Source organism: Triticum dicoccoides, chromosome 6B (assembly GCF_002162155.2).
Source record: "Triticum dicoccoides isolate Atlit2015 ecotype Zavitan chromosome 6B, WEW_v2.0, whole genome shotgun sequence".
NCBI lineage: Eukaryota > Viridiplantae > Streptophyta > Magnoliopsida > Poales > Poaceae > Triticum > Triticum dicoccoides.
Genome location: NC_041391.1, coordinates 658,974,216 through 658,999,483, shown reverse-complemented (window position 1 = coordinate 658,999,483; position 25,268 = coordinate 658,974,216). Strand labels below are relative to the sequence as shown.

At 48.9% G+C, this 25,268-nt stretch overlaps 2 protein-coding genes and 2 non-coding genes across 11 annotated transcripts; 1 reads left to right on the top strand and 3 right to left on the bottom strand.

The window, feature by feature from the left end:
- Window positions 1-394: 394 nt before the first annotated feature.
- On the bottom strand, window positions 395-555 carry LOC119326843. Its single transcript, XR_005158208.1, has one exon. It is a non-coding gene; the product is annotated as a U1 spliceosomal RNA (small nuclear RNA).
- Window positions 556-2,400: 1,845 nt separating this feature from the next.
- On the bottom strand, window positions 2,401-2,561 carry LOC119326850. The gene has a single exon (XR_005158215.1). It is a non-coding gene; the product is annotated as a U1 spliceosomal RNA (small nuclear RNA).
- A 957-nt stretch (window positions 2,562-3,518) lies between these two features.
- Window positions 3,519-23,439, bottom strand: LOC119323181 (equilibrative nucleotide transporter 1-like). 3 transcript variants are annotated; one of them, XM_037596767.1, is made up of 3 exons: window positions 23,061-23,439; window positions 22,503-23,006; window positions 3,519-4,429 (listed from the first exon to the last, which is right to left on the bottom strand). In XM_037596767.1, the coding sequence occupies exons 2-3, from the start codon at window positions 22,867-22,869 to the stop codon at window positions 3,705-3,707; spliced, it is 1,092 nt and encodes a 363-aa protein (XP_037452664.1). In that variant the 5' UTR covers window positions 22,870-23,006; window positions 23,061-23,439; the 3' UTR covers window positions 3,519-3,704. The 3 variants fall into 3 exon arrangements, with proteins under 3 accessions (XP_037452664.1, XP_037452663.1, XP_037452662.1); XM_037596766.1 differs by having other exon boundaries at window positions 22,503-22,988; XM_037596765.1 differs by lacking the exons at window positions 22,503-23,006; window positions 23,061-23,439 and adding an exon at window positions 4,791-5,443.
- Window positions 5,887-11,132, top strand: LOC119323182 (histone-lysine N-methyltransferase, H3 lysine-9 specific SUVH4-like). Of its 6 annotated transcripts, none has more exons than XM_037596770.1 (5): window positions 8,423-9,762; window positions 9,881-10,074; window positions 10,440-10,531; window positions 10,625-10,714; window positions 10,824-11,132. In XM_037596770.1, the coding sequence occupies exons 1-4, from the start codon at window positions 9,690-9,692 to the stop codon at window positions 10,629-10,631; spliced, it is 366 nt and encodes a 121-aa protein (XP_037452667.1). In that variant the 5' UTR covers window positions 8,423-9,689; the 3' UTR covers window positions 10,632-10,714; window positions 10,824-11,132. The 6 variants fall into 6 exon arrangements, 2 of the variants coding, with proteins under 2 accessions (XP_037452667.1, XP_037452666.1); XM_037596769.1 differs by having other exon boundaries at window positions 9,881-10,113; XR_005156170.1 differs by adding an exon at window positions 5,887-8,411 and having other exon boundaries at window positions 8,497-10,531.
- Window positions 23,440-25,268: the final 1,829 nt, after the last annotated feature.

Genomic DNA, 25,268 nt, shown 5'->3' with positions numbered 1-25,268 from the left:
GCTACTTTACTTGTTAGCTAGATATATATGGCATCTGGATGCTTTTATATGCAACCTTTCAACATTTCATATGTTGAAATTCACCAAATTTCAAGTCAAATGTGTTGCTCAAGTTTTCATCCTTCTTTCTAATAAGGTATCTAATAATGTAGCGATTTTTTTAGAAGCCTGCTGGAAAATGAGTTGCAAGAATGAAACTGGGTGTAATATTAGGTACCTCGACTGTGATATTACGCCAAATCAGACATCGACTAGTACAACTTATGTCTTCAGCAGCTGCAATGCGTGCTACTTAAATAATAAAGGTCCAATGTTTAATTTAGAGAATTTATAGGGGCCAAACAAACACATAAATCCTCACAGTTATAAAAGCCAAATTTAAATTAAAGAATTGGCAGGGGCCGCGCGGACGCGTACCCCCTCTATCACAAATTATGACGTCCACTCTTCCATTTGAGGAGATGGTAAGCCAGCGCATCCACCAAGTGCAATGTGGACCACTAGCCTAGGCCACGACTCTTCTTGATCAGTCGTCGACCCCGTCCAGGTAAGTATGTTGCAAGGGTGCACCGAGGAATCATTATATAGCATCCTCCCCCACCCCTGCCTCCTCCCGTTGGCGAGGTGGTACTAAACAAACAAGAGTACAGAGGTTTATTTTTATTTTTTAGGTGCAGCCGGTGCAAGTTCTTCATGGGCCTGATTTTAGTGAACCTTCGGTACTCAGGCCCAGTTCATTAGAAAACGATCTTTGGGAGAAGAGTTTATTTTAGAAGGTTGATTTCAAATGGATTGTCTAGGCTCACAGTGGTCAGGCCTCGTGGGCTCAGGTGGAGGATGTTGCAAATAATGAATATAAAGAGTTCCCGCAAAAAAAAAAAAGAGGAGAGTACGAGATGATGATCCCATAATTAACGAGTTGGAGCCAATGATGATCACATGCAGTTGAAAGATTTTTTTTTCACGGGTACACATGCGGTTAAAAAAATTACTGTGGATCAAGGACTTCATAATAACCATTGTATCACGCACGTACCTAGAGCCAGCGCTCTGCCTCCTCCTCAAAATAATAATAATTTGGGTTCGTGTCTCTCATTGGCGCCGGCGCAGGTCCGCCTCGTCTCCGGTGGCCCTAGGGCCATGGAGGTGCGGTGATCCTGACAAGGGCCGGCGGGAGGGCTTCGTTTTAAGTCGTTCTTTTCAATCTTGTTAGGGTTTGTGTCCTACTCAGGAAGGCGAGACGATGGCGGCTCTCTGAAGATGGAATAAAGGTCTCCCCGCCTAGCCCCCGTTTCGGTGGTGCGTCTAGCATCGTTGATGGGTGTGTGGAGGTGTGTCTCCGGCAGATCTGTCTTTGGTGGATTTGCTCGGATCTCGTCGTTGTTCGTCTACGTTCGTGTGTCTTCGGTTTGGATCCTTCCGATCTACGTTATTTTTCATCGGCGGCGGTTGCTGTTTTGGGGTGCTGGTCCTATGGAGTCTTAGCACGACGACTTCCCGATCGTCTACTACAACAAGTTGTACCCGGCTCCGGTGATGGAGGGGCGATGACGGCGGCGCGCCTTCGGCTCACTTCGGTGCTTGTAGTCGTCGCTAGGTGGTCTACGAATCTGGATGTAATTTTTATTTCTGGTATTCGTTGTACTGCCATGATTGAAAATGAATAGATTGGAAGTTTTTCCGTAAATTTTTTTTTACTCTGGATGCATACTAGCGAATACTCCTTCCTTCCTAAAATATAACACGCTCGACTTTGATCATTAATATATACAAAATTATATGAATCTAGCATGTATAAATATTATCACATATTTGTCGTGCAAAATAGTTTTATTTCATATATCTTTATACTAATTCTGTAGACATGCTACAAGTGAAAATCATAGTTAAAATTATGTGTCAAAGACAAAAAAAGGAGTCAACCACGCCTTATATTTTGAAAATGAGTGATTTGTTTTTCAGAACAACCGAGTAGCTTTAATGAAGGAATATAGGAGAAGGACAGGAGTTCTAATTAAAATGCATGGAGACTTCTAAAAACACAAGATCGTAGGTCTCTTTTGATGCCAAAAAAAAAAAAGTTCGTGGGTCTGTTCCTGGTGGACTTTCGGGTCCGAGTGGGCTACATCTTCCTCTCTCTCGATAAAAGCAAAATAAAAGCAGTGGAGCTCCGCTCTTGTCTCACCTTGTCCGCGAGCACAGCAGACCCCAACACGCTACTCCAGACCACATTTGCAATCAATCCTATACTCCACTAATTAGCAACCACAACATAAACTGAAACTACATCTTCCAATTGAAACATGCTGAAAGTTAGCAGGAAGGCCAAGTTGATGCAACTAAAACTGAACATAAACTTAGAAGAAAGCCTCAAGGACCAAAATTTATTTTAGAGAATTGGTAGGAGCCGCGCGAACATGTACCCCCTCTACCACAAATTACGACGTCCACTCTCCCACTTGGGGAGATGGTAGGCCAGCGCATCCACCAAGTGCAATGTGGACCACTGGCCTAGGCCACGACTCTTCTTGATCAGCCGTCGACCCCGTCCAGGTAAGTATGTTGTAAGGTCGCACCTAGGGCTCATTATATAGCCTCTCTTCCTCCCAAGCCTCCTCCCGTGGGCGAGGTGGTACTAAACGAAACTAGAGTGTCGTGGTGTTGTTGCAACGGTGGGGTGCGAGGTCGTGGGCCTGATTCTGGTGGACTTTTGGTGCTCAGGCCCAGTTCTTTGAGAAAACGTTATCGGCAGGAGAAGGGAGAGATTGCATAGAAGGTCGGCAACGTTCCACTCAAAAACAAAAAAGGTGTGGCAACGTGTACCAGCGGAGGGGTTGAACATACTGTGATACTTGACAGACAGAGCTTCAAATAAATCCTGACAAGAATAGAAGCTTCAAAGAATATTGCAATTTGCATCCGAAAAACTTATTTTGAGACGGAGGGAGTACTAAAGTTAGTACAAAGTTAAGACACTTATTTTGAGACGGAAGGAGTATAACTGAGTAAACTGGAAAATGCTCGATTATATGCAAAAACTTCTTCGACTTCATGTCTGACTGCTAAAAGAAAGCGTAAGCTATGAGTGACCAAATATATGTACAGAGAGAGGACTTAAGGAAAATTATGGTATAGAACTACAGAACTTAGAATCATATGGTTCCCACGGTCATAAGTAGCAATATTAAGTGAAGCAACGGCATTGTAACCTGTGGCATAGCTACTTACTCTGTATAAATCCATCAATGCATCCGCTCTGAACTTTTGCTCCTGAACCAATGCTGGGCAGAGGACGAACAGGGGCAAGGGAATGGAAGAGGAAGAAGGGGAGCCAGGGAAGGGGTAGAAGAAGAGAGCAGGGTAGCAGATGGGGATCCAGGGCGTGCCAATAAATGAAAAATAATACTCCCCCCTTCCTGAGATTCCACTATGTATATAGATGCATTTTAATCCGTATGTGGTCCATAGTGAAATCTACTTATATTTAGGAACAGAGAGAGTAATAAGGAAAGTTCATAAGATCCAGGGCTGAGGAATTAATATGAACAATAGACATTCTTTTCATGAAATGGAAATTTACATACATCTGCACAGCATGTAAAACTAACAAATTACATACCCTTTGGTGGGCAAAATGAAGCATCAGCAAGAAACATCGTGCTATGGTACACAGATACGAAATACATCGGCAGATGGCCATGCATTCAGATGACCCAAAACCAAGCGACAAACGAACCGACGACCAGCCCAACCACAAGGAACAGCACTATGACGATCCCCGCGGTCTCGGAGTGGTGTATGGGCACGGCCTTGGGCGCGAGGATCATGAGCACGGAGGTCAGGTACCCGTTGGTGAGCCCGAGAAGGCACGTCAGCACGGTGACCGGGATCTCGGTGCGGAAGTAGCTGGGTCCGTGCAGGCAGCCATAGAAGAGAGGATAGAACAGGAGCCTCGCGAACGAACCGGCAACCGCAACATTGGAGTTCTGCAGGAGGTAGATGGCCGGCAGGCACTTGCCGATGAGATCAAACACGTTGTATGCGCTGATGAGCATGATTGGGTACCAGTCCTTGAGCGCCTCCGAGTGCACGTCCTCCGTGATGAACCCCGGAAATATGGACAGGGTGACCGCGTAGATGAGAACTACTCCTATCCCGTACCACTTCACTGTCCCGACGATGCTCCACAGGGTCGACCTCCAGGCAGGCCCCGTCATGCCACCACCCACCTCTGCCTTCTGAGCCCTCTGCTTGATGTTCTTGTAGTACACCACGACCGGGAGTCTGCGCGCCACGTTGTAGCACACTATGCAGATGATCATGACCACCATGCCAACCATGAAATACAGGATTGCGCTTTGCCTTAGCCCATTGGGGTCCTGAGGGAAGCTCGCTTTTGTGATCACTCGAAGCGCTGAGACAAGTACACCTGTGGAACACAAATCATGAAGACAATGCATCTAGCATCAGCCCATCACATAGATCCTAATATATGCCTCAGATATTTTCACAAACAAAGTAGGTGCTAGCAAGTTCCAAAGTCGGCAAAGCACAATCTATATATGCTCCACTGAAATTTGAAACCACTTATTGGTTGGTTCTAACAGATTTTATAGTACCTGCTGCATTCTCAGTTTATACTCTCAAACTCTTCATCTCGATATGTCTGTATGCTGCCTGATTTCTGAACAAACAACCAAACCAGTTTCTAGTCTAGGGGCAATTCAGAGAGCTAACTACAGGGCAAAAACAAGCGAACGGGAAGAAAACAGAGGTAAATAAAGGGGGACCTGAAGCGGCAGTTCCGGCGACGACAGCCTGCATGTAGCGCTCGGGGAGCTCCCCGGCGAAGCCGATGACCCCGCCCTGCACGAGCGCGTCGGCGACGCCGCACATGACGGTGGCAGCGACGGTGACGTCGAAGGCGCCGTAGAGGCGCGGCGTGCCCCTGACGTATACGGCGTCCATGACGGGCACGACGAGGAGCGCGAGCGTGAAGAGGGTGAGCCCGGTGTTGATGCGGGCCGGGGCGCTGGACTTGGGGAAGACGAGCACGATGAGGAGCAGCGGGAGGAGGCAGGAGAGCATGTAGGAGACGGAGAAGACGCGGTCGACGGGCGCGCCCGGGTAGAGGTAGGAGAAGTAGTCGACGGCGGTGATGTAGGCGTTCCAGGGGAGCAGGAACCCCGCGCCGAGCGTGAAGAAGATGAGGTAGCCGACCCCGAGCCGGTCGGCCGGCGGTGGGGGAGGGTGCTCCGCCTCCGCCGACCCCGCCGGCGGCGGCAGCAGCGCCGTCGTGGCCTCCTCGTCGCCGCCGGCCATGGCTTGGTCGGGTGGGTGGATTTGGGAGATCTCGGATGGGTGGACTTGGGGGATCTGGACGGGTGACTTGTTTTTTTGGGCTGCTCGAGAGAGAGAGTTTCGGCTTTGTGGGCTTTCGTGTGGAGCGAGTTGAGGAGGTTCGTGCTCCTACGCTACGCTATGCGACTTTTAATGAATGATGCACATGTTGCATTCTTTATTGTGTCGCTGACAGCCGTGGGCCGACTGGTGATTCTTTGCTTGTTTTTTTTGTCTTTGCTTTATTCGCCCATGTGGTCTCACGCTATCCGCTATGAAAACTAAAATATGCGCCTTCCTTTTAAATAATAGCTTGAGAGTCTCCCTGCGGAACAGTCTCTCTCTCGGTAAACGAAATTGCTTCAGGGACGACACTTTAGACTAACCACAGTGAGAGTAACTTCGGTAGTAACTTAGCTAGTTACTGTAACATCACATGTCCCAATGCAATATGAGTCTATAACCTAATAAATGAAGCTTTGCATGTTACCACACCTATGTTACTACCCACTATTGAGGTAGTAATATAGTCTAGGGATATGTGTATGTTACTAGTGTATGTTACTCTTCATTGTGGCTAGTCTTACGCACGATCTGCAAACGATGTTCCTCTCCAACAGCACTAGCATCAACTAAAAAAAGAAAAACAAATAACCTCCTGTGTGCACGCTCACTACTGCCCCTCCACGTTGGATCGTGCAGCCATTGGTTGTAATCTTGTCGTGTGTATAGCAATGCCGGTCAGTAAAATACTACTAATTGATTTCATAAAAATTGCATTCACATGGTTATTGCATAGGAGCACCTAGGTGCTCCACCCCCTTACATCTGAACCGTATAATGGCATCGTGATTACAAACTTCCGTTGTATACCTTTTGTATTCAGTTCTGTATCAGCTCTTTCCTTTAAATTGGCTGGAAACATATACTAGGTGGGTATTCCATCGCATTAATTGGGCCATTATTGTACCCTGGCCCAATAACAAGACCCGTTCTGGACGGAGTTATTGGGCCGCTCCCCCACGGTCCCGCGCTGGATAAAAATATCTACCCCGTCTACTGTTTCTCTTCCCCACCCGAGCACTCGTCCCTGCCCGTTCCTATCCCTTTCAGATATAGGCGACTCCAGGTCAAAAAAAAAAAGATATAGGCGACTCTGTTCTTTTCGATTCCTCGCCATGCGCTCCTCTGCATCCTGAGCCCTTTCCCGCGCCAGTGATGAACAAGCCCCGCTCTCACGGGCTGAGACTGGTGATGAACGTCGGCGACTAGGCAAAGATCATTGGTGTTGAGTATTTCCTCGTTTTTCTCTCTTTGAAAGTTTTCGTTCCTCAAAATTTCTAAGATTTCCTGGAACTTTTTTCCTCAGCAACTCTGACACCCAATGGTGTTGAGATCGTCTTTTCTTTCCTCGTATTTCCTCTGAAATGTTTCTCTCCTCAAATTTTCTCTTTGAGCGTTCCTGAATTTTTTCCCTCGACAACTCTGACACCATGAAGTATGCAACGGAGGCGACCACCAGCAGAAGTAGGTAACGCTGGCCACTGGGGCAGCGACTGCTTGTGGCGGCGAGCAGCGGCAGCCCGTGGCTGCAAATCCATGCCGCCAATTCTCAAGGTCCTCCTCATCGCGGGATCCTAATTCTAGCACCGTTCTATACCTCTGCCTGAAGCTCAATTGAACCTGTTAATTTTAGTAATCTCTGTAGCTAACTAACTGTTTTTTACGGGAAAATCCACTGGTTAATTGTTACATGCCCATCGATCCAGAAAGTGAAAAAAAAATGTAAGCAGGATATTAAGTAAACTTCCTAGAGCGGATAAGATGTTCTTTTTTTGACATATAACCAAGAAGCTGGGTATTAAGTAAACCAAGATTTATCTCTGTCTGCCAAGTTCCAAGATATTTTTTTGACATATAACCAGGATATGGAGTAAACGAAGCTGGTTATACTCTGACAGTTTACTTAAACCAAGATCTCTGTCTTCCAGGATATCAAGTAAACCAGGATGTTAATGGTGTGTTCATGGAACCAGAATGTTAAGAAAACCAAGAAGTTGCGGTTGTAGGCAGATTTTTATGTACCGTGTTAGCCAAATCTTTATGTATCGTGTATAAGTTTCTTCTCAGATGTTATCAAACATTTGTCTCTACAATTATCCAAGTGGTGCTCGAATGAACCGACTCTCGTCAGTCGTAAACGAGATGCATTGTTCAGCGGATTTAGTGAATCTCTTAAACTGAAATTAAAATCAAGGTGAGGCTTCCTTTTTATTCATTGCCATTCATTGTGACTTGCAACACCCGATGCTGAATTTGAATTGTTTAGATCCCGGTTCGAACAGCAGTCTACACCACACGTAATAAACTGTTCGTCCGACATGTTCGGCATTTATGATCCTCTTGGACCCCACAGCTTGTAGTAAGCCAGCGTATTGACTCTGCATTGCTTCAGGTTGAAATCATTTCCTATTAAATGTTCTGATCAGGGCAAAGGACAGGTGAGGATTTGGGTGGGCGGAGCACCTCGGAGCCAAAAATCCGCGTCCCATTCATATTGGCTATATGGAGAATCAATACACAATCCTCTAAAAATAAGAAAATCCAGATGGTGGATCTATACTTCTCGTGTTGCAACTTTATCTACATCTATATCTATATCTATATCTATACTATTATTAAAAGAGCAAACATAAATTTCCCTAAAGCCACACAACAAACCGTACACAGGATAACCAGGACCTTCTGATCAGATTAACTTAAATACATCCCACGGTCTATATTACGCCAAAGATTTGTCATTCAGATCAACGTCTCGGATGCAATGTTCTGCCGAGCAGACGCCGTCGTCTGCCAATCGTGGGAGCGCTTCGCGTCACCCAATCCCGGCGGCCTCGCCCGCAGCTCCTGTTTTTTGGATCGTGACTTCTTTCTCTAGGCGCCAGATAGAGAAACTTGAGCGCTCCTTCCTTCCCCTCCTGCCGTGCGCTTCCCACTGATCCGCCCCCACGTCGACCCCGTCTCCGGTCGATGCCCGTGCCCCTGCAAGCCGCCGCCGACCTCCTATGCCGGTAAGCCGTGCCCAACTCCCCTCCTCCTCCCTTCTCTCCCCCTCTCCTCACTAATCTCTCCTCTCTCTTCGTTCCCACGATGCAGAACGCCATGGCCATGGACCAAAGCTCCGCTGGTCCCTCCCTCGCGACTGCCAGTCTTCCTCCCGACCAGATCGACGACGGCGATGACCGGATCTGCCCCGCTGCCGTTCGTTTCCAAGGGACGTCCGCAGATGGGGTTTCTTCCTCTCAGCGTCCACCACCTGCGGGCTCACCGGTGATTGGACCTGCTCAGCATGCAGGATTGCGTGCTTCCTGGCGAGGTGGTCGTGTCTTGCCTGACGCGCCCTCGGCAGTCGAGTCTTTTTCCACGGTGCCCCATCCTCCAGTAGCTCTGTCGCCATTTGCACCACCGTGCGCCACTGCCCGCTCGCGTGAACCATCCAGGTGGGTAGGTTTGCTTCTGATCTTAAAATTTTCCCCATTCAAATTTTCCTTGATTTTGTTCAGATTGAAATTTGGGCTGTGTTTCGTTGGAAGGCCCGATTTCACCTGCCGAGAGCTGTTGATATCTCAGTTTAAAGCTCATATCTATTAGGTTCGAAACTGAATTTTATCATAGGAAGTTTTGTGTGTTCGTAAGCCTACAACACCCGTTGCATTTTCTTCAGCATGACCAACAACTGCACCTCTGAAGTTAACCATGGCCAGCTACCCAATATATCGTCCAGATGCTAGAGGGATAGCGTCACCGCTGCGCACGATTTTGAGGTGGCCAATTAGCAGTTGTTGGATGGCATCTGGTCGGCAAGCACCTTCCCTCAAGTTTCCGCCTCGCTTAGCATCCGCCCACTTCCCCAGCCAACCCAGCCGCCCCCTCCATGCCGAACCCTGTGCTGGTGGTGGACAAAGTTTGCAAGAGGAACTTGATTTTTTAGCTTTATTTGTTTCTTATACAGGTGATGCTTTTCTATATTATGGATGGATTCTTGATAGCCATCATAGATTACTGCCAAGTAGATAATTGAATATTAAATAAGTAAAAATTCTGCACAATGTAGTACTGATAACATGGTGTTAGTTCCTATGTTTTTTTTGCTTAAAGCCTATATTAGTCGAATTTAATTGGTTTTTACAGTTACACCCACAGATTACAGCATTAAATGAGTTCGATTTGTGGCAGAATCAATGTTGTTCGTTGTTCTGTTCCATGATTCCTAGCAGTTTTTTGTTTCATCATAGGTGGTCACATTCAGATTCAGATTTTTATAATTACATTCAGATTTTTTTTACTTAATGATGATATGTGTAGCCATCCTCCCCGGCGCTGCAATCTGTGAGTATGTTGGTGCATTGCCGAGGACTGGAGGTACTAATATTTCACTTCAAGCTTTTATTTCTTACGCATCATTTGTCTCATTGCTCGGTTTCTTAGTTTGTCTCTGAAAAAATGGGTGTTTGTAAATGATTTGTTTCCACTCTTGTAGAGAAAAGGTCAGGGTCTGATATGCATATGCCATCACTTCATGTTGAGAACAATTCCGAGGCACCATCGGCACCGGAGTACTGCATCGATGCTGGATCTGTTGGAAGTTTCGCAAGGTTCATAAACCACAGCTGCAACCCTAACCTCTTTGCCCAGTGTGTCCTAACCAATCACCACGACATCAAGCTAGAAAAGGTGATGCTTTTTGCTGCCGACACGGTACTTCCACTTCAGGTGAATTGATTTTTGTTGCATCTCAACAATTTCTACAGGAAAAACTATATAGCTTCTCTCCTGCAGTCACGCTAATTATTAGCGAAAGAAGCGCGTTATTTTTGTGTGTAGGGTAGACGGCATGCTGGACACGCTAAGTATAGTTAGTAAATGAAGTTTGTCTGGGTGACATGCCTGTGGGTCACGATGGCATGACATTTTGTGAACAACTGGTTCATATAAGTTGATGGAAGATTTAATCGATCTTTAGACATTTACATGGTCAGCATCCTGCTTTTGATGTACCTCTGTTCATATTTCAGCATATTTGTTCTTTTTATTACCAGGTAGCACCTAACGTCGACAACTGCGATGTCAGGAACTCCCTCACAATTGCCGAATATGTCGCTGAAATTACAACTTCTACAAACAGACCAAGGTAATTATCTGCTTGAAACCCTGTCGAGTTATTTACAGAGTTCTGACCTGGTACGACAATAATAATCTCATTGCAAAATTCTCTGTGCTGTAGGAGTTGAGTTGTGAGGCCCCCACCTACATGACACACCAAACTGATATCAATGAGAAAAGGCGTAGTATTCCCATTGACTGGTTGACTGAGGTAAGTATTCCATTCGATGCTCCATGGATTCGGCAAAGTAGTCTTAACTTAGTATTCTCTGGAATGTAATAAATTTCTTACAAAACCAATGTTTCATTGTCCAATGCAGGTGCAATACAAGCTTGAGCTACTAGGTGAAACACTATTCCTTTCAGTCAACATCATTGATAGATCAATGCATAGAAAAACATGTCTCGAGTTTTCTCTTGAATGAAACCTGCAAGTTTCTCAACTATTTAGTGAAGCTTACCTTGAAAAGAACTATAAATACTACAGGAAGGAGAGCAAGACAATGACAGTTCGTTGGAATATGGATTTTTAGAGGATATTTATGGGTTCAAACCTCTGTAATTACATATTACTTTCCTTGCTGATGCTATTGCTCATGTTATAAAACTGTCCTACTTCGCACACATGGTTTTCAGCAAAGAAAACAGTGTCATGATTTATAAAGTACACTTATAAACAAAAGAAACCTCCGCACGTTTAGCGAAGCGGTTTCCTTGGCACGTCTTGTCGAAGCAGAGACCGTGTTCCCCTTATTCCGGGATTCCCATCAATACGGACGTGGGTAACCCAACCGCGCCATTGATTGCGGCGCTTGGGAGATAAGCGAGTTTTATCAGGCCGGTGGGGACGCATGGTTTCGTCCGCCCATATAAGGGGATAAAGATCCACTCTTTTACCTACGCCTTCTTCCTCCTTTGCTTATCCATCTCTGCGAACTCGAGCTCCAGCGCCCAAATCCGCACATCTCACCTCAACCTTCTCCAACTATGTCCGGAGCGGGAGGCAAGTGGATGGCCTCCTCCGTTACGGAGGGGCACATCCAGAAGCTGCGCAGCGCCGGATATCTGTCCAGTGACATCGCGCACCGGCTCCCCGACGAGGGGGAGCTCCTCCCCACCCCCAGGCCCCATGAGAGGGTAGTATTCCTTTCCCATTTCCTCCGCGGACTGGGCTTCCCACTCCATCCCTTTGTTCGTGGGCTCATGTTTACTACCGCCTCGATTTCCATGATCTGGCCCCGAATTTCATCCTCAACATCTCGGTGTTTATCATCGTGTGTGAGGCCTTCCTCTGCATCCGGCCCCACTTCGGCTTGTGGCTCAAGACCTTCAGTGTCAAGCCAAAGGTTGTGAAGGGCAGCCAAGCGGAGTGCGGAGGCGCCATGGTGGGCAAGATGCCCAACGTTACTTGGCTCGAGGGCACCTTCGTGGAAACCATTAAGGGGTGGCAATCAGGGTGGTTATATATCACCGAGCCGCGTGACCCTAAATGGGCAGCGGCCCCCGAATTCAGATCCGGCATCCCCATACGGTTCACCTCCTGGAAGGAGAATGGCCTGACATGGGGTGATTCAGAGGAGCTGACCAAACTCCAAGCCTGCGTCCAAAAGCTAGTGAACAAGAAGCTCAAGCTTGTCAACGTAGTCCAGGTCATGCTCATCCACCGGATTCTCCCGTGCCAATAACGGGACTTCAATATGTGGGAGTTCAATTCGGCGCAGCACCAGACTTTGAGCAGGCTCTTCGACACTATGTACGAAGAGGCCTGGAGGGTGCTGTTTAAGGGCGCCGAGGCTCCCTCATCCGCTACCGAAGATCCCGGATTCAGCTCGCAGCGTCCGGCTAGCGAGGTAAGCGATTTTACCCATTACGGGACACTTGTTTTCCATAGTTTGACTCTATGCGGGATCTAAACTCCCTCTCCTTTGACAGGACTGGCTGAAGAAGGCTGAGCGGACTAAGTGTCCGGCCCCTTTGCTAGAAGACCCAGCGGACGCCCGCTTAATGGGGCTGCTGGTTCCGGCACCCCACGTGGTGCCGGAGAAGAAGGCCACGGGCACTCGAAAGAGTTCCCGTTTTCAGGTGTCATCGGACTTATCGTCTGGTGACTCCGAGGCGGACTCCTCCCATGAAGGTGAGTAGGAGAAGAAAGAGGCCTCTTCCCTAGCGGGGGAAGGGAAGAAAAGGAAGGCCTCCCCAACGAGGGAGGCCAAAGGGTCCAAGAAGGGAAGGACTCTTCCCCCGGACTGCTCTGCCAACGCCGGCGATGACGACGAGGACTGGCCTTCAAGGGCCAAGCCCCTGGCGAGATCGTAAGTATCCGGACTCCCGAATAACTTCATGATTTTTCTTTTCGCCACATGGTGTCTTTCTAATGCCGCATACAACCCTGTAGTCCGCCCAAGGATGATCTTCCCGCTTCGTCGAGCGGGTCCTTGGGTGCGTCGGATATGGATTCCCTTCCGACCGCCTCCACCCCCCGTGATGCGGACGATGCCGAGGTGGGATCCCGGGAAAGGACCCGCCAGGAGAGGAGGCCCCGGAGGTGCCGCAAGGCAACCTCCCGGACTTTGCACCGGACTCCGCATCGGAAACTGTAGTGGCTCCGGAGTCCGGCAGGCGGCCCCTTCGTAAGAAGGGCAAGACCGTGACGCCGACGGCCTCCGTCCAACCGGAGGCGCCGAATAGCTTGCTGGAGGCGCTCAACGGCGCTTCCATCGAAGAGGAACACCGCACTGTCATGAGTGCGGTGATTCAGAAGGTTCAGCTCGCCAAGAGCGAGCTGATCGAAGCCTGCAGCAGCCTTCTAACATGCTTTGAGGTAAGAATTTTGATATATGTAAAATAGTACCGCATAGACAGTAGCCCCTGATGCTCGGTTCGGTGTTCGGAAAGAAAAGCCGGACTGAGGATCTAAAAAGATATACGCAGGAGTCATAAAAAATATGTCAATATGGGATTGCAGGCTGTGCTGCTGACCTCTGCCGTACTGACTGCGGAGGTCAATACTTTGAAGCAAAGCCTCGAGTGGTCCGAGAACGAGCTCGGCCGTGCCAAGAAGCAGCTCGAGGACAAGGAAGGTGAGTAACACCTTATTAAAATTGTACCATACAGAAAAGGATTTTGGTGGCAAAAAGAATGTCAAGGATAACGTGGGTATTGCAGGGGCCATGAACGAGGTGGCGACCCTGAAGGAGGCGGTGTCCGCGGCCAAACGTAATGCGGCCGCGGAGCGCATCGAGCGAGAAAAGCAGGAGGCGTGGGTGGCGGAGGTACAGCAAGAGCTCCAGGCTCTCGTGGGAAAACATGAGAGTTTGGAGCGCGACTCGAAGACTCGAGAGTCCGAGCTTGCATCGGCTCTTGAGAGTGCCAAAGCCGCTAAGGCCGAAGCCTACAAGGCCCTCCAGGAAATCGAGACGTTGAAGAAAATAGCGGCGGGTAAGGCATTTTTCATGCAAAGCAAGCATGTGAGTGTGAATTACCTATCACTTACCCGAATTCGGAGCTCTCCAGGAGCGTTCGCAGATCTGCCCCACAGCGTGTCCGATGCTGCCGCTTTCTACAGGGCCGAGGAGGGGATCTCGACGGAGAAGGTCTTCTGGTCTCAGTATGCTGAGGCCGGACATTCGGTGCCCCTTAGCGACCAGCTGAAGCAGCTGGTTGAGCTCCACAAGGTGGCCGAACAGGCCATGAAGGGCCTCATAGTTCGGCTGTGGCCCAGGGAGGCCATGCCTGGGAGCTACTTCGGCCTGGTGCAGCGGCTGGTGGATGCGTGTCCATGGGTTGAAGTCATCAAGCACTCCGCATGTATTGAAGGTGCCCGTCGGGCCCTTGCCCGCGCAAAGGTGCAATGGGGCAAGATGGATGCTGAGAAGCTTGTGACGGACGCGTCACCGCCGGGCAAGGAGTATCGCACGCCCGAGATGTATTATAAGAGTGTCCTGAAGGGTGCCCGCATTATTGCGGGTGAGTGCTCCAAAGATGTAATATTTGAGTAGACTCGCATTTTGTTATCCTGTGCGCTAAAAACTTTGTTCATACGCGCTAAGCAACGCTTGTTAATTTAAAATATTACCTTCTGTGCGGCCGTTTATCAAATCTTAGAGATGGCAAGTCGTCGGCTTCAGCCCCCATGCCACGAGTGCTGGGGTGTTCGGGATAAATTTGAGCACTCTTGTTCCCATTTTTGGGTCCATCTAGGGAGGCCCTCAACACAACGAACGAGGCAACCAGACTTATAATGCTTGAACACTCTCACTTAGCCATAGAATTCTATAATTTTAAATTTCGGTGAAGCCCCTAGTTTTCAGAAGGCCGAATTTGGGGCGCTATCCACGCCTGGGCCGGACGAAGCCGGTTCCTCGCTCTAAGCGGCATAAGTCTTTAGGGACTCGAAAAAGACCTCTCGAACAGCGACCGGCTCTCGCCTCATCATGGCGGTCAGTTTTAGCTTTCTCCACTAAGGCGCTCGCCCAGCTCAACTGGGGGCGCAGTCGCAGTGGTTCTCCTAGTGCTACCTTAGCCGATACAACGGAACGTAAGGTACCAAAACATGGGAGCCGGGCAAACCCAACTGTTGACCCAAGACATGATTCGGAGCCGATGCATATAATGCTATAAGTTCGGGGTGCCGCACTTGTGAAAGTGTTCGGACTTATCACACCATGATGCGGGAAACATAAGCCCCTGGTGTATTTAGCTATACCAAAGTGTACGGATGCAACATGTCATAAATGAACATATGTATAAGAAAGAAATGCAATTATAAGCAAAAAGGTGCTGCATTGTTTATTCAAGAAATACTGCCGTGAATGCAGAACAATACAAATAGTATGGTAAGCAAGGGATGGGACTATTAAACATGTCCCCCTCCAGGGGTAGGCTGCGGAATGCTGTATAAAACAGATTTAATGCTTGTAATGGAGACCACCTGGATATTCGTTGTAGCCCTTCCTTCCCTGGCTGTTGCATCGTGAGTTCGGCAGGTCTACTGCCGTACAGGGCCTCTGATGAACGGAGTCCTGTGGGTAAAAAAAAGAAAAAGATAAAAAAAGAACGACACACTTGAGAGCCCCTGGTGTGGTTAAGCCGCATTCTGGGCCTATCGTGGTCGTGCCCCTCCCCCTATGCCCATGGTATCTCCAGAGCGTAATGATGTACGCGAAGGACCAGTCTTGCAATTTTGCAGGGGCTGGGGTTGGGGCCGCATTGCTACGCGTGCTCGGGACGTGCCAGGTGGTCTTGTTGTAGGTTACTCCGGGCGCGTTTAGCCGTGTCCGGTCGCTTAACGGCCGGACTCGAGAATTGCATTAAGAGGCTGCACTGTACTTCTGCCGTGAGAGCCGCCGTATGTTCCTCCGTTTGGAGAGAGCGTTCAGTGTTTCTGTTGACCGTGATGACTCCTCGAGGGCCTGGCATCTTGAGCTTGAGGTATGCATAGTGCGGCACCACGTTGAACTTTGCAAACGCGGTACGTCCGAGCAGAGCATGATAGCCGCTGCGGAACAGAACTATGTCGAAGATTAATTCCTCGCTTCGGAAGTTATCCGGGGATCCGAAGACCACTTCCAGTGTAACTGAGCCTGTACAATTGGCCTCTACACCTGGTATGACGCCTTTAAAGGTCGTCTTTGTGGGTTTAATCCTTGAGGGGTCTATACCCATTTTGCGCATTGTATCCTGATAAAGCAGGTTCAGGCTGCTGCCGCCGTCCATCAGGACTCTAGTGAGGTGAAATCCATCGACGATTGGGTCTAAAACCAATGCGGAGAATCCGCCGTGGCGGATGCTGGTGGGGTGGTCCCTTCGATCAAAAGTGATCGGGCAGGAGGACCATGGGTTGAACTTCGGGGCGACTGGCTCCATCGCGTATACATCCCTGAGTGCACGCTTCCGCTCCCTTTTGGGTATGTGGGTTGCGTATATCATGTTCACCGTCCGCACTTGTGGGGGGAAACCCTTCTGTCCTCTATTGTTCGGCGATTGGGTCTCTTCCTCGTCATCGCTATGCAGCCCCTTGTCGTTGTTTTCGGCAATTAGCTTGCTTGCCTGCTTGAATACCCAACAGTCCCTGTTGGTGTGGTTAGCTGGCCTTTCGGGGGTGCCGTGTATCTGGCACGAGCGATCGAGTATTCGGTCCAAATTGGACGGACCCGGAGTAGTTCTTTTGAATGGCTTTTTCCGCTGACCGGGTTTAGAGCCTCTGAATCCGGCATTGATTGTCGTATCCTCATTATTGTTGCCGTTAATGCGGCGTTTGTTCTTGTTGCGACGCGGCCTGCCATTGCGGTCCTTGATTTCCAGACTTCCAGAATTTTTGCTGAGGTTGTTGCTGCGGGCTAGCCAGCTGTCCTCTCCCGCGCAGAAGCGGGTCATGAGTGATGTGAGGGATGCCATGGATTTCGGCTTTTCCTGTCCCAGGTGCCGGGCAAGCCACTCGTCGCGGATGTTATGTTTGAAGGCCGCGAGGGCCTCCGCATCCGGACAGTCGACGATTTGATTTTTCTTAGTTAAGAATCGTGTCCAGAATTGTCTGGCCGATTCGTCTGGCTGCTGAATTATATGGCTTAGGTCGTCAGCGTCTGGTGGTCGCACATACGTGCCCTGGAAATTATCAAGGAATGCGGCTTCCAGGTCCTCCCAACACCCAATTGATTCCGCTGGCAAGCTGTTGAGCCAATGTCGAGCTGGTCCTTTAAGCTTGAGTGGGAGGTATTTGATGGCGTGAAGATCATCACCGCGGGCCATGTGGATATGAAGGAGATAGTCTTCGATCCAAACCGCGGGGTCTGTTGTGCCATCATAAGATTCAATATTCACGGATTTAAACCCTTCAGGGATTTGATGATCCATTACTTCATCTGTGAAGCATAGTGGGTGTGCGGCGCCTCTGTATTGGGCTATATCACGACGGAGCTCAAAAGAGCTTTGTCTACTGTGTTCGGCCTGGCCGGACTTGTTGTGTCCTGCGCGACGGTTGTCGTCACGTATCATGGGGCGCCCACGCGATCCGTAGATCGATCTTGATTGTCTTGCCTTATCTTCCAATATATCTCGCAAGTCTAGAGCGTTCCCCTGTGGCCTTGTGCTTTTAGAGCGATGCCGGGGTACGGTTCTAGTGGAGGGCCTAGAGGCCTCTCTGTCGCGGCCACGGGGGGGTCGGTCAGCCGTATTGTGCGCTGGTGATGCAGGTTTATATGCCTCCTCCTCTAATCTGGGGAGCAGCTTGCGTTTGGGGTAGCTTTTGGAGGGGCGTTCGAGCTCATGCTCTTCGGCCGCAAGGACTTCAGTCCATCTGTCGGCTAGCAGATCTTGATCAGCTCTAAGCTGTTGCTGCTTTTTCTTGAGGCTGTTTGCCGTGGCCATAAGCCTGCGTTTAAAACGCTCTTGTTCGACGGGATCCTCAGGCACGACAAATTCGTCGTCGTCGAGGCTTGCCTCGTCTCCGGAGGGAGGCATGTAATTGTCATCCTCTACCTCTTCGTCTGCCGCTCTCTCATGACGGCTGGCTTCTCCGTCCTCCTGTGCTGAATCTTGCTGGAGGGGGTTGTCTTCGGCACTGTCTGGGGTGTTATTATCTCCGGTGCCAGAATCTCCATTCTTGTTGTGGCAGGATTTAGAGCGGCGCCGCTGACGCCGGCGCTTGGGCTGTTTCTTGGAGGGGTCATCCTCCGCTGTTCCTTCGCCATTCCCATCTTTTGGGATATCCACCATGTATATGTCATATGATGAGGTGGCTTTTCAGTGCCCAGTAGGCGCTGGTTCTTGGTCGTCTCCGGCATCGTCGTCCATACCGTCGATGTCTTCGGAGTCGAAGTCTAGCATGTCAGTTAGATCGTCGACAGTGGCTACTAAGTTGGTGGTGGGTGGGCTTTGAATTTCTTCGTCGTCCGTACCGCAACCGTCCTGACCGCAGTCCGGCCAGGGCTCTCCTGATAACGACAGATACTTTAGCGAACTCAAGATGTCGCCGAAAGGTGCATGTTGAAAGATGTCCACAGCGGTGAACTCCATGATCGGCGCCCAATCGGATTCGATTGGAGGGGTCGCGGGAGGTTCGGAGTCCGGCACCTCTGACTCATGAGCTTCACAAGGGACAAGGCCAGTATTCGGCTCCATCGCCGTAGAGGTTGCAGCCCCCGAGGCGGTGTCTAGCCACCCGTCCTCGATCTGCGCAGCCGGCTCCGAATCGAGGGTCAGAGCGGGCTCGTGTGCGGCCTCCAGGGCACTGTCCGGATGCAGAGCTAAATCATGTCCATCGTGACAATGCGGCGCGCTCGGCTGTGGCTCGAACCCATCGAAGATCAAGTCTCCACGGATGTCAGCCGTGAAGTTCAAACTTCCAAATCTGACCTGACGGCCAGGGGCGTAGCTTTCAATCTGCTCCAGATGGCCAAGCGAATTGGTCCGCAGTGCAAAGCCGCCGAATACGAAGATCTGTCCGGGGAGAAAAGTCTCACCCTGGACTGCGTTGTTGTTGATGATCGAAGAAGCCATTGAGCCTATCGGTGACGACACAGAGGAACTCTCAATGAAAGCACCAATGTCGGTGTCAAAACCGGCGGATCTCGGGTAGGGGGTCCCGAACTGTGCGTCTAGGCGGATGGTAACAGGAGACAAGGTACACGATGTTTTACCCAGGTTCGGGCCCTCTTGATGGAGGTAAAACCCTACGTCCTGCTTGATTAATATTGATGATGTGGGTATTACAAGAGTAGATCCACCACGAGATCAAGGAGGCTAAACCCTAGAAGCTAGCCTATGGTATGATTGTTGTTCGTCCTATGGACTAAAGCCATCCAGTTTATATAGACGCCGGAGAGGGCTAGGGTTACACAAAGTCGGTTACAATGGTAGGAGATCTACATATCCGTATCGCCAAGCTTGCCTTCCACGCCAAGGAAAGTCCCATCCGGACACGGGACGAAGTCTTCAATCTTGTATCTTCATAGTCTTGGAGTCCGGCCGATGATGATAGTTCGGCTATCCGGACACCCCCTAGTCCAGGACTCCCTCACCCCTCATGGAGAGTGAAGCCCTTGTCATCAGGACTAACCACACTCAATCTTGTGAGCAATTGTTTCGCTTCTGGATCGTGCGAGTAGCTGTCACTGATGACTTCTAACCATTTAGGTTGCCCTCGAGATATGGCATTGAGTTCAGAGTCTCGTGGTGTCCTAGAAAGAGCATCAACAACAGTGTTCAAGGAGCCTTGCTTATACCTCACCTGATATTGCAACCCATCCAACTTGCAAAACGCTTTATGTTGAATGCTATTTGTTAACTGTTGTGACTCCAAATGAACCAAATTCTAGTGATCGGTGTATATAGTAAATGGAAGATGCTGCAAATATGATCGCCATTTGTCAACAACCATGATGAGTGCTAAGCATTCTTTTTCATACGTCGATAGTGCTTGAGCTCGTGGACTAAGAGATTTGCTGAGAAAAGCAGTTGGATGACCTTTTTGAGATAACACCGCCCCAATCCCTACGCCGGATGCATCAGTATGTAGATCAAATGGAAGGTGGAAATCAGGGAGTGCCAAGACTGGTGCAACTACAAGTGCAGCTTTGAGAGTATGGAATGCTTGATCTGTGATGGTTGTCCATAGAAATTGCACATTCGTCTTCAACAATTCAGTCAATGGTCTACTTATGACTCCATATTTAACAATGAATTTTCTATAATAACCTGCCAAGCCTAGGAATGACCTCAATTGCTTGACAGAGCTGGGGGTAGGCCACTACTGAATGGCTGTGATCTTACTAGGAGCCATAGCTACTCCTGCAGCACTAATCACATGGCCTAGATACTCTAATTCCGTTTGAGCAAACAAGCACTTGGACTGCTTAACAAACAAGCTATTTTCTTGGAGAATTGCAAAAACTTCCTTCAACAGCTTCTCATGTTCTTCTAATGGTTTAGTGTATATCAGAATATCATCCATAAATACCAATACTCCATGTCTAAGTAATGCAGCAAAAAGCAGATTCATCACCGATTGGAAAGTGGCTGGGGCATTGGTGAGACCAAACGACATTACTTTAAACTCCCAATGCCCATGATGAGTCTTGAACGCTGTTTTGAACTCTTCCCCTTCCACTAACCTAATCAGGTGATATCCACTGCGGAGGTCGAGCTTGGTAAAATATGTAGCCTCTGCAAGTTCATCCAACAACTCTTCTACCAATGGAAGGGGGTACTTGTTCTTCACGGTGAGAGCGTTAAGATATCTATAGTCCACATAGAAACGCCATCCCCCATCTTTCTTCTTGAGCAAAATCACTGGAGAAGCAAAGGGGCTGTTGCTTACACGGATGACTCCCTGGGTTAACATATCTTTGATCTGTTTCTCTATATCATATTTTTGTGTAGTTGTGTATCTATATGGCTTCTTCTGTACTGGCACTGCCCCGGGTATGAGTGGAATTGAATGATTAAATGGTCGAGAAGCAGGTAGTTGAGTGGGTTCGTGGAAGGTGTCTGCATACTGATCAAGAACATTCTGAATGTTTTTTGGTGGTTTTTTCACACTTGTCATTTCTTTGTTCCTATCCAATTGAATGATTTGGGCTACCGCTCCCTATTGCGCCATAAAATTGAGCTCTTTGGTGGAAATCTTGGGACAGTGAGTAGTGTTGTTCTTGATACCTCTGAGGGTAATCCTTTTTCCTTCATGCCAAAACCGCATGGTTTTCAGACGGCAGTCTATCCACATCTTGCCCTGTCCACATGCTTCCAGCCAGTCCATACCAACAATCATGTCATAGCAATTCAAGGGCAGTACCCTCACATCAGTGATAAATTTGTGTTGCTGCACACCCCAGCTGAGGTTGGAAATTCCTGAAGTGCTAGTCATCTTGGAGCCATCAGCAATTGTGACATTGACTGCAGGTAAGGTAGTGACAGGTAATTGCAATAGAGAAACCAAATCAGAGTGAATAAAATTCCCAGAGCTACCAGAATCAACTAGAACCAACACTTGATGTTTGCTGATGTATCCTTGGAGGCGAATAGTCTTCTTTGATTGCACTCCAGAAGTGACTGCCACAGATAGGCTCATAGCTTGCTCTTCAGAAGTGTCACTGTCCAATGCAGAATTATCCTCCATTGTAACTGATATATCTTGCTCTATTTGTAAAGCCTCCAGTAATTCTTCAACAACTACGAGTGAAACTTGGTTTGGATATTTATGTTGTGGACTGTATTTACCTCCACATTTGAAACATTCTCCTCTAGCTCTGCGCTAGGCCCTTAGACTGATCAATTTATTAATTGGTTGCTCTGGTGCTGAACTTTTCTGCACTTCAGTTTGAGCTTCGTTCGGATGTGGCCCCAATTGGCCTGTTCCAGCAGAATTATGCCATTTCTTGGGTCGATAAGGAGTTCTTCTGTTCTCCCCTATTGTTGTTCATGTAACAATGCCAAGGATATCGCAGCATCAACAGTCCTAGGATTGTGTAAAACAATAGCAAAACGCATCTCTTTCTTTAGGCCTTTAACAAACTTTGCTACAAAAAATGTTTCATCTAGTGCAGGATTGTGAGTAAGTAATTGATGCATGAGCTGCTCAAATTCTTGCAGGTAACTATCAACATCAGTAAGCTGCTTAATGTCGAGTGTCTGAATCATTTGGCTATAATACAAGTCCTTGCCAAACTTTTGACAGACAACGACACATAATTGTGCCCAATTATCTACTATATGTTGAGCTTCATAAGTTTGCAACCATAATGCAGCTTGTCCTGTGAAATGGAATGTGGCATAATCTACCATGCATTCTACTGGAACATGAAACATATGAAAGTATTTCTCTACTTTCTATTTCTAGATTTTTGGATGAGTGCCATCAAATTTAGGGAAATTAGTTTTAGGCATGCGAAACTGAAAATTATTGTTCTCTCTATATTGTTTATCCCGTCGAAACCAAAACTGTCGACTATGTTGCTCAATAGAAGGCCCAATTGCAGGAACAGGTATAGTCAAATTGTACGCACCATTGCCCAGGACACGCTGTGGAGCGGTGTCCTGGTGTTCGGCTTCTTCGCGGTTCCCATCGGGGCCGTGGTGCTTGGGAGTTGCACTCGGCGACAGGCTCTCCAGTGCCGTCAAGCGAGCGCCGATACCCTCCACTCGAGCATCGATGTTATTGACCACCCACACCACACTGTCCTGCGACTTGAGCAAGCGATCTGCGGTCATGCGAAGTTCTTGACACGCCGAGGTCGTCTGTGCTGCTGTAGCACTGGCGTGCTTGACCACCTCTGCCGTAGTAGTGAGACCCGAGAGAACCAAGTGAAGAGTGGCCTCCAATTCGTCCATCGTGGCAGCTTGTTCACAGATCTGATCTTCAGCCGTCCCCATCCTCGTCGTCAAGGTAGGAGGACCTCGTCCTTTCGCCGTCGTGGAAGATGAGTTCTACCACCGCCGGGATTGGCGAGTACTGAGGGAACCCGCTTCCTTTGCAACCGATCCGCACGCCTCTGCAATGCCAACTCAAGCTAGTGCCCTTTATTTTACCACTCGCGAAATGAACGCAAGCAACCGAGACTTACCTTTGAGTCCGTCGCCGAATAATTCACCGCCGTCGCAGATTCCGCCACCGATGCCGCTTGAGACTTGCGACCATCGCTCTACCGCCTGGAGCAGGAAGGGGACCAGGAATTCTATGGGAGATCCCAACCTGACCACCTCCACTACTCAAATCGCCACCACCCTCTACTCACAACATTGGGAAAAAAAGTTGGACAAATTTGGTGATGGATGTGTGGATGGGTTCCCAAAATCGAGGGCTCTATATACCAATTGTTACGATCCTTCACTCACGGTGACACACCGAGTAGCTCAGATTCGCGAAATAGATACAGATTTCAGAGTTTGAGGGAGGAAGGAGAGAAGAACACGGGGATACATATGTTCAGATTATAGTCAACGATGCCCTTTCCCCAGTTCCCTTCCTACGCTACATAGGCCTTGCCTGCTTTGCTGGACACAACCAGCTCCCCGCCTCTACCGGTCCGCCCTGTTGTTGGGCTTCTTCCACCTGGGCCTTGACAGGGCCAGGTCCGTGACACATTGCAGAACGATCGTTCGGGCATGGTTTTCTTTTAAAAATAACCCGATCTATTCATCAACTGTTAAGGTAATACAAAGAACACTAGAAGTAAAAAATACATCTTGGTCCGGAGACCAGCTATCGACGACTAATAGCACTGGAACGAGCCGAAGGCGCGCCACCGTCTTCGCCCCTCCCTCATCGAAGCAGGCAAACCTTGTTGTAGTAGACAGTCGGGAAGTCGTCGTGCTAAGACTTTGTAGGACCAGCGTGCCAGAACAGCATGCATCGCCGATGAAGAGAAGCGTAAATCAGAGACACATGAACACGAACAAAGACAAGATCCACGAGGATCCACCGAAGACAAATGCCGACCGAATCCCGCAAGATTGGCCAGAGACAAACCTCAACACGCCCTTCGATGATGCTAGAAACACCACCAAGATGGGGACAAGGCGGGAAGAATCGTATTCCATCTGTGGAGAGCTGCCGCCGCCTCGCCTCTCTGAGTAGGACACAAACCATAAAAAAATCAAAAGAGTATGAAAAAATGGAGCCCTCCCGCCGGCAAGGGCCGGGATCCACCAGGCCTCCATGGCCCTAAGACCACAAAAGACGAGGTAGACCAGCGCCCGTGATATTTCTTTTCACTTGATATATATCGACATGACACGGTATGTCTGTTGATGAAATTCCTTTGGTCTATAGTGCCACATCCAATGCTGACCCGCAAACCGGGCACCGCATCCGTACATGGATAGGGGGACCAGTTCACGGGCACGGATGCAGGAGCTATCCATCCAAAGCCATTGCATACATTTTAAACAAGATTTAAAATAACCGGACGAATTACATGCAACCCGGATGATTTTCATTCAAATCGGACGAAAATATTTACATTTCAAACATATTTTAACTAAAATATACCGGAATAGGCTAAAAATAGTCTAATTTCGGCTGTGGCAGATCTCCATTCCCATGACATGTCTTCCATATGTCTGGCAGCCCACTCGTCGGACTGTCAGGAGACACAGAGAGATATGGTTCAGCGAGAGGGGAAGAATAGCCTCACTCTGCCTCCATGAAGCATGAACCAAGGTTGGTTTTGGGCGGGGGAAGACAATCGCCATGGTCTACGCCCCCGCTCAACAGGAAAGACCCTGGTTGTGTAACCCGATGATGCGGTAGCAGTGGCCTTCTTGGGACCCAAGGGGCAGTGGCCTCCCATGATCTACTTTTCCTTGCTATCTATGGTGATTGCAGACGTGCCGGTCTCCATAGACATGACTTCTTTCCCCACCTGCCTGATGCATTGGCGCCATTGTTCGCGACGGGTTTGCCAGGAGACAACGTTGGCCAGCCTGGACGGGTGAGGAGGGGTAGCAATGGTGGTGGCACCGGATCCGGAAGGTTCACCGGCAAGCCAACCTATATTGGGCTGTCCCGCAAGGCGACCCAGGATAGTGTAATGCCGGAGAACTCCTTCTACTCGCCGGTGGTCATGGCGGGTGTTGTTCTTGTCCGGCGCCTGGCCAAGTTTATATAGCGGGGAGATGCGAGGAGCTAGCAAGAGAAGCGCTTAATGTCGGTCGACACAGGAACGGACATGTGACGCTCGAGGCCCTAGAGTAGGTTCCTTGGCACACGCGTCGGTTAAATGATCTAGGCAGGCAGATGGATATCGTTTCAATGCAGAGAGAAGGTGTGC

What these genes read in the sequence shown, in the direction of transcription:
- LOC119323181 (XM_037596765.1), bottom strand. Translation starts at nt 5,322, where the DNA reads ATGGCCGGCGGCGACGAGGAGGCCACGACGGCGCTGCTGCCGCCGCCG. An exon ending in CGCCGGAACTGCCGCTTCAG is followed by an intron (nt 4,430 to 4,790) that starts GTCCCCCTTTAT and finishes TGTGTTCCACAG; the next exon opens with GTGTACTTGTCTCAGCGCTT.
- LOC119323182 (XM_037596769.1), top strand. Translation starts at nt 9,690, where the DNA reads ATGATGATATGTGTAGCCATCCTCCCCGGCGCTGCAATCTGTGAGTAT. An exon ending in TGCATTGCCGAGGACTGGAG is followed by an intron (nt 9,763 to 9,880) that starts GTACTAATATTT and finishes CCACTCTTGTAG; the next exon opens with AGAAAAGGTCAGGGTCTGAT. An exon ending in ACACGGTACTTCCACTTCAG is followed by an intron (nt 10,114 to 10,439) that starts GTGAATTGATTT and finishes TTTTATTACCAG; the next exon opens with GTAGCACCTAACGTCGACAA.